Source organism: Loxodonta africana, chromosome 3 (assembly GCF_030014295.1).
Source record: "Loxodonta africana isolate mLoxAfr1 chromosome 3, mLoxAfr1.hap2, whole genome shotgun sequence".
Taxonomy (NCBI): Eukaryota; Metazoa; Chordata; class Mammalia; order Proboscidea; family Elephantidae; genus Loxodonta; species Loxodonta africana.
In genome coordinates this window covers 195,043,377-195,051,188 of record NC_087344.1, presented here as the reverse complement: position 1 = coordinate 195,051,188, position 7,812 = coordinate 195,043,377, and the positions used below count along the sequence as shown (strand labels likewise).

At 42.2% G+C, this 7,812-nt stretch overlaps 1 protein-coding gene across 1 annotated transcript; it reads left to right on the top strand.

Moving 5' to 3' along the window:
* The first annotated feature begins 877 nt into the window (after nucleotides 1-877).
* PIGM (phosphatidylinositol glycan anchor biosynthesis class M) lies at nucleotides 878-3,586 on the top strand. Its single transcript, XM_003414996.4, has one exon. The coding sequence runs from the start codon at nucleotides 1,055-1,057 to the stop codon at nucleotides 2,318-2,320; it is 1,266 nt and encodes a 421-aa protein (XP_003415044.1). The 5' UTR covers nucleotides 878-1,054; the 3' UTR covers nucleotides 2,321-3,586.
* The last annotated feature ends 4,226 nt before the right edge of the window (nucleotides 3,587-7,812 follow it).

Here is a 7,812-nt window from a genome sequence, read left to right as displayed (position 1 = left end):
TTATTACAAAGCGGTGTCACAAACGCTATAATAAAGGTATGACCAGGGAGTTATGGAGCACTGAGATGATAGGCACTGGGTAGGGCTTTTATGTAGCAGGACAGGGTCTTCTGTGTGAGTGATCTTCAAGAGCTTAGACATCCTCTCGTCTACCCGCCCCAGTCCGTCTGTCCTCAGTTAGTACAGAACAGGCATCTAAATCATACTGTGATGGCGAAGTGGGTTGAGGCCCAGGATATACTTCTGGCCTGAAGGACTGAGCAGATGTTTGCCAGGGTGACTGGGGAGGAGAACACAACCTTGGCAGAAGGAATAACAAATACTGAGACATGAGAGCACGAAATGACTTAGAAACCGTGTGAAGCTTCCCCGTCTCCTTTCCCATTCCCTCCACATAGGGCTGCCAGATGAAATAAAGGCTGTCCAGCTAAAACTGAATTTCAGATAAATAACGACTAACTAAAAAATATATAAGTATGTCCCAAACACTGCACGTGGCATACACATGTTGGGTCCCTTCAACTCATCCTAGCTCGGTCCCAAGAGCCACAAAACTCCCGGGATTACCAGCGAGGGCAGAGTAAAGCGTGAGGGCCTGAAGGGTGTAGCCACAGCTCCGGCTCCGTAGCGGGGGTCTGCCTTCACTGACGAATTCGGACGAGAAGGGGTAAATGACTCACACACAGAAAAAACAATCCTACTCCCCTCCGTAAACATCCCAACCAGCGCCTACCTTCCTGGCAAACGGATGTTGTCCTCCTCGGGGACCGGAAATCCCGCCCCTCCGGGAGGAAGGAGTGGAAGTGAGAGAGCCAATCCAGATGGAAGTAATTCTTCGACTGGGGCTACGGAGGATCCGGCGCCAAGGCAGAAACCGGAAGCAGGGTGGGGGCGGAGCTTCATGCCGGAAGCGATCGGGAGGCCGCATCGGTTGGCATCCTAGCTGGTAGGGGATGGACCGACAAACTGAAACGGGGAACCAAAGCGAAGGCTAGAGGTTCGAAGGCACTGTACAGCTGGGGCTGAGCGACTGTCGCTCAGTAAGATCACGGGCATGAGCAAGCACTGGGGAGAATGGTTCCTGAATGTGGGGGTACCCCCCGCCGGGGTGTTTGGTGTGGCTTTCCTTGCCCGAGTCGCCCTGGTTTTATATGGGGTCTTCCAGGACCGGACTCTGCACGTGAGATATACAGACATCGACTACCAGGTCTTCACGGACGCTGCGCGCTTCATCACGGAAGGGCGCTCCCCGTATCTGCGGGCCACGTACCGCTACACCCCTCTGCTGGGTTGGCTCCTCACCCCCAACATCTATCTCAGTGAACTCTTCGGAAAGTTTGTCTTCATCAGCTGCGACCTCCTCACCGCTTTCCTCTTATACCGCCTGCTGCTGCTTAAGGGGCTGGGACGCCCCCAGGCGTGTGGCTACTGTGTCTTTTGGCTGCTTAACCCCTTACCTATGGCGGTATCCAGCCGAGGCAATGCGGACTCGATCGTCGCCTCCCTGGTGCTTATGGCCTTGTACTTAATAGAGAAAAGACTCGTCGCATGTGCCGCTGTATTTTATGGTTTCGCGGTGCATATGAAGATGTACCCGGTGACCTATATCCTTCCCATAGCCCTCCACTTGCTTCCAGACTGCGGCAATGAAGAAAGCCTCCGACAGTCCCGGTATTCTTTCAAGGCTCGTTTGTACGAATTCCTGAAGAGGTTGTGCAGTCGGCCTGTGCTGCTTTTCGTTGTAGTTGCTGGGCTCACGTTTTTTGTCCTGAGCTTTAGTTTTTACTATAAATACGGTTGGGAGTTTTTGGAGCACACCTACCTTTATCATCTCACTAGGCGGGACATCCGTCACAATTTCTCTCCGTACTTCTACATGCTGTATTTGACTGCAGAGAGCAAGTGGAGTTTTTCTCTAGGAATTGCTGCATTCTTGCCACAGTTCGTCTTGCTTTCAGCAGTGTCTTTCGCCTATTACAGAGACCTCATCTTTTGTTGTTTTCTTCATACGGCCATTTTTGTGACTTTTAACAAAGTCTGCACCTCCCAGTACTTTCTGTGGTATCTCTGCCTTCTGCCTCCTGTGATGGCACGAGTGAGGATGCCTTGGAAAAGAGCTGTCGTTCTCCTGATATTGTGGTTTCTAGGACAGGCCTTATGGCTAGCCCCTGCATATGCTCTTGAGTTTCAGGGAAAGAACACCTTTCTGTTTATTTGGTTAGCTGGTTTGTTCTTCCTTCTTATCAACTGCTCCATCCTGATTCAAATTATTTCCCATTACAAGGAGGAGCCCCTGACAGAGAGAATCAAATACGACTAGTACAAGCTCCAGATCTGCCAATTCCATCTATTCTCAGTGTTCGTGTGGACCAGAAGAGAGTTTTCGGAATCTCTTTTTGAACAACACTCTATGAAAGTTCAGTTTGAAGCCTAAAACCCTGTTCCAACAGAAATTAAAATGAGTGTTTGCCTTATCTAGAAAAAGGACTCAATAATTGAGGTCCACCCTCTAGGAAATCTTAGGACTCATTTATCTGCAACATGATGGGGAGTAAAAGCTACTTGTTCAAAAATGAAAAGGCTGCTAAATGGCTCTTGTAGAAAAAGAGAGGAATATAGTTAGAGAAAGAAAATCTAAGCCAGTATTTGTTCCAGTTATACTGTCCCACTGTTTTAAGCTGCGTCTTGGCTTCTGACCCCCACTTTTTCTTTCTAAAGCTTTCCTGACAGACGTGAAAACTCACAAAATGTCCTAAACTGCATCTTTTAGGTATAAAGTGTAAAATAATACTACCTTGCTTGGGTTGGGAAAGTTGTTTAATTTTGTATTAAAAATGGGGGTTTAGGGGATAAAGAACCCAAAGAATTTAAACTGTAATCATGTTTTATATATTTGTTTTATAATTTAGTTTTTCAGTGCTTAGCCCCCATGATGTTTACCATTTAGTTTTATACAAAAAGGATTAAATTTAAATTCATCCATCTTTAAACCTAAGGTTTAAATTTTTTTAAATATCTCACTTTTGATGTTTGAGGACCTTAATAAACACACACCAAACTATTAGGACATTTTAGTACACTTTTACCCCTTTGCTTTTAAGTTTCTGATCACTAAAAATTCTTCATCTAGAAGTTAAGTTAGTCAAGTGTTGTGAAAATGAGTATTAGTAGATTTTAGGTGATACAAAATTTAATTGTGAGGCATTTCCCAGCTTAAAAACACCCCCATTTATGAAAATTCCATGATAGAAACAGGGAACTGCTCAGAGGCTCCTGGAAAACATAAGTGTCCTAAAGAGCCACTGGTGGTTTAAACTAGGAAACTGGGGGAGAGGCTGTGGAAGTGAACGTATAGGTACAGAGCTGGTTTCCTGATCACTGTGTGTCAGGAAAAAATGCTTGCTGAATTTCAAACAACAACCTAAAAAAGAATTTTTTTTTTTAAGCGTAGCCCATCTATGTTGGGGACTCCCTAAAACTCTAAAGTACTGTAGCAATATATGAGTATGATTTTGTGATTGTGGTTTAAAAAGATGAGTAATTTAATAACATTTTCTTTCACAGTTAAAAAAAAAAAAAAGAAAAGCTCCAGAGAAGTAGTATATTTCATATCAGTTCAAGCCTAAAAAAAGGCCTTTGAGAATAAGAGATCCTTTGTTGTTGTTAGGTGCTGTTGAATAAGTTCCAATGCACAGGGACACTGTGTACAACAGAACGAAGCACTGCCTGGTCCTGTGCCATGCTCACAGTTGCTATGCTTGAGCCCATTGTTGCAGGCACTGCTTTGATGTATACTTTTGGGCCCTACAATTAGAAAGAATGGACACAGGCTGCTGTTTGGGTGAAAATACCAAAGTTACTTAGCTACTGAGGGCAATGTCCCACATTAGGTCTAATTGTGAGCGCTCTTTGCCTCTGCTGTTCACTAGTGTCCTTCTAGCCTTGGCATTCTTACCTTCTTTTCTTTGTAATACTAAAAAAAATAAATTGATAGAGCCGGGGGAGAGGGGGAGGAGGGGGGAAACAATGAAAAATTTCATCATCTCCATATAATTGTCTTTTTTTGTATTCCTGACTTTTTAATCAGTCATGGGTATAGTTTTTAAGTCTCTGGGTGGTGCAGATAGTTAACACGTTCAGCTGCTAGCTGAAAAATTGTTCAAGTCCACCCAAAGGTACATCAGAAGAAAGGCCTGCTGATCTACTGCCAAACAATCAGCCACTGAAACCCCTCTGGAACGTAGTTCTACACCCTACACATGGGGTCACCATGGTTGGAGCTGACTCCGTGGCAACTAGCAACAGCAAAGTATTTCCTTCATTTTATTTTCGTCTTATTTTTTCCTTTGACAGTCTAAGCAATTTTTCTTTTTAGTGGTTTACTCTTCATACTTAGCATCGAAATTCTGAATGATATCTCATCACACAGATGCTCACACGATAAATGCGTTATTCTTCCACTATTATACCTTCCAGATTGCTTCCAGTTTTTAATATTCTAATAAAACTAAGCGTTCTCCATGTTTTAGATCATTCCCTCATGACATTCATTTCCTTATGACGTTCTTAGAAGTCAGTAGAATTCTGATGGGGCCTTTGGAGGGAACTTCAGATCTTGCCCTGCAAGCAATTCTCTACCAAAGAACTGTAGGCTATTTTTAAGAGATGCTGTTTTATAGGTTATAAAACATTTAGTAGGTTAACTCAAGAAAAGATTTTATTTGTTCTCTGGTGCCGGTGGGTGGGAGGTGGAGATTTTTATCATTGCTTTTTGGAAACCCTGGTGGCGTAGTGGTTAAGCGCTACAGCAGCTAACCAAGAGGTTGGCAGTTCAAATCTGCCTGGCGCTCCTTGGAAACTATGGGGCAGTTCTACTCTGTCCTGTAGGGTCGCTTTGAGTCGGAATCGACTCGATGGCAGTGGGTTTGGTTTTTAGTTTTTGTATTTTGTTTTCGTAAAATCTCTATTTGTCTTTTTTTCGCTTGCAATCGTTTTGGTTTCTTTATTAACCTTAAATTGTAGAACACTTTGTCTTACATCCTGCATAATTCTTTTTGTTCTTGCACCAACTCTTAGGATCAATATACCTATTTTACAGCTAAGCATTAATCAGCATAAGAGAGAGAGTTCTGAAATAGTCTGTATGAACAGAAGGGACTAGTTAACTTATTTTCCTCTTAGTTGCTTTTTGGATGGCTTCAAAATATGATCCCCAAATACTCCTAGATAAATTTCATGGACTAAGCTCATTGGAAAGACTAATATTCTACCTTCCCCCTCACAAAAAAAAAAAAATCTTAAAACCATAGATTTTAGTTACTTTTCACCATCTGGACTGAATAACTCTAAGTGACATAACGTCACTTCAGAAGTTTTGTAGAACTTGTCTTTTAGTTACTTATGGCTGAATATTAATCTCTTCAACATCAGCTGCTGTCTGTACTACCTTCCCTACCCCGGGAATCCCAGGGTGGCGCAGTCAGCTAAGTGCTCAACTGATAGCCGGAAGGTTGGCTGTTTGAACCCACCCGGAAATGCCTCAGAGGTCAGACTTGTCGATTTGCTTCCGAAACGTCACAGCCTTGAAAACTCTATGGAGCAGTTCTGCTCTGCACACACGGGGCTGCCGTGAGTCAGGATCAACTCAGTGGCAACTAACAACACCCGCACCCCAACCATTTGGACTACGAGTGAGAAAAGGAAAGAGATGGAAATTTTTACCTGGAATAATTCCTAAATGCAGCCTCTTGATCCTCTCCCTGCCCCATGCTGTATTATGAGAAAATTTAAATACTACGCATTACTCACCTCTAAGGTCAGCACTTAACATTTTGCTGTATTTGCTTTATTTATATATCTTATTATTTATATATATAATTTTTTTGGAATTGTGTGAAATTGCCAGTATCATTGAACTTCACCACTAAATGCATAAGGATGTATCACCTAAAATAAGATCTTGCAAAACCATACTACTGTTATACCTAAGAAAATGAGTAATAATGCTCTAACACAATTTAGAAAAAGAGGAAGACCCCAAACGAGAAGAAATTGACACAGCGGCTTCAACAACGGGCTCAAGCATAACTAATTGTGAGGACGGCACAGGACCTGGCAGTGTTTCATTTTGTTGTATACAGGGTCGCTATGAGTTGGAACTGACTTGACAGCACCTAACAACAATAAAAAAAAAAACAGTATAATTTAACATTCTGTCCATTTTCCCATTTCTCCAATTGTATTTAATCTTAAAGAACACACAGTCTTGGATCTCAAAGGGTCATGGGAAGAAAAAGCATGGTAGATAATGCATAATTAATCTTGGATCTTTTCTTGAACTAGAACTAACGGGATTTACTTTCCAGTAAAGTTGAACCTCTAAATACTTCTTTTGCACAGTTCTCCCTATCTTTCTCTTAAGAAAACATAAGATGGTAATTATACCTGACAAGTTTCCATATAAAAGATTATACAGTACATACCTGGGTTCTTACTTAATATCTATACCCTCTCCACCCCCCCCCCCCAAAAAAAAAGAACAATTGACCTTGATGATGGTAAATTCTGGCTTTTCATGATTCACCAATTTTTTTTTTAATTCTGCAGTATATGGTCTCATTTCATTTTCACGGCAGTGCTTTCAAGTCAGTATTCATACTCCCATTTTATAGATGAGCAAAGAGGCTCAAAGATTAAATGACTTACTAACAAGTGCAGAGCTCAATTCGAAGTGAGTTTTGCCTGACTAAAATGTCATGTTTTTCCCATTATATTATGTTTTCAATTTTTCCAAAGTACCCAGACGCAGCAGATGAAGATTGCTGCAAAATAAATGGCACTCAAGCAAGTTCCTTCCCAATCATTTTACCTCTCCTAAACTTTAAAGGGAGCCCTGGTGGCACAGTGGTTAAAAGCTTGGCTGCTAACCAAAAGGTTGGCAGTTTGAATCCACCAGCTGCTCCTTGGAAAGCCTATGGAACAGTTCTACTCAGTTCTATTTAGGTTACTATGAGTCAGAATTGAGTCGACAGCAACAAGTTTGGTTTGGTTTCTTTAATCTTTTAAGAAGGAGCCCTGGTGATGCAGTGGTTAAAACGCTCTGCTGCTAACTAAAAGGTCAGCGATTTGAACTCACCAGCCACTCCAAGGGTGAAAAATGTGGCAGTCTACTTCTATAAAGATTACAGCCTTGGAAACCCTATGGGGCAGTTCTACTCTGTCATATAGGATCACTACGAGTTGGAATTTACTTGATAGCAGTGGGTTTGGCTTTTTTGGTTTTAATCTTACGTATTTGCTTGAGAGGTCTCTTGCAGCTGTGCAAAAGCTCTGTCATTCCCAAAGTTTTCATTTTTAATAACACCCATCCCATTCCTAAAACTGCTCTCACCAAATTGAATAATTTCCTTGTTACTGACTTCATCATGCCCCTTTCTCCATAGTGTGGTCTAAGTTATTTGCTGAACTACATCTTAGCCCAGCTGTTCATAAATAAAGCTATGGGAATTATGTGACTACAGTCTCCAGAGGAAATAATCATTGTTAAATTCCTCTTGCCCTGCAGTGTACATTCATACAGTTAAAAATTATGTCCTAGACTAATGGTGTGGTATCATAGATCACGTACTCAGGTTCAAATCCCAGTGCAATGGTGGTTCAGTGGTAGAGTTCTTGCCTTCACTTGGGAGAACTGGATTGAATTCCTGGCCAATGCATCTCAGGTACAACTATCACCGATCTCGGTGGCCGCTTGTGTGTTGCTAGGATGCTGAACAGGCTTCAGCGGTGCTTCCAGACTAAGACAAACTAGTA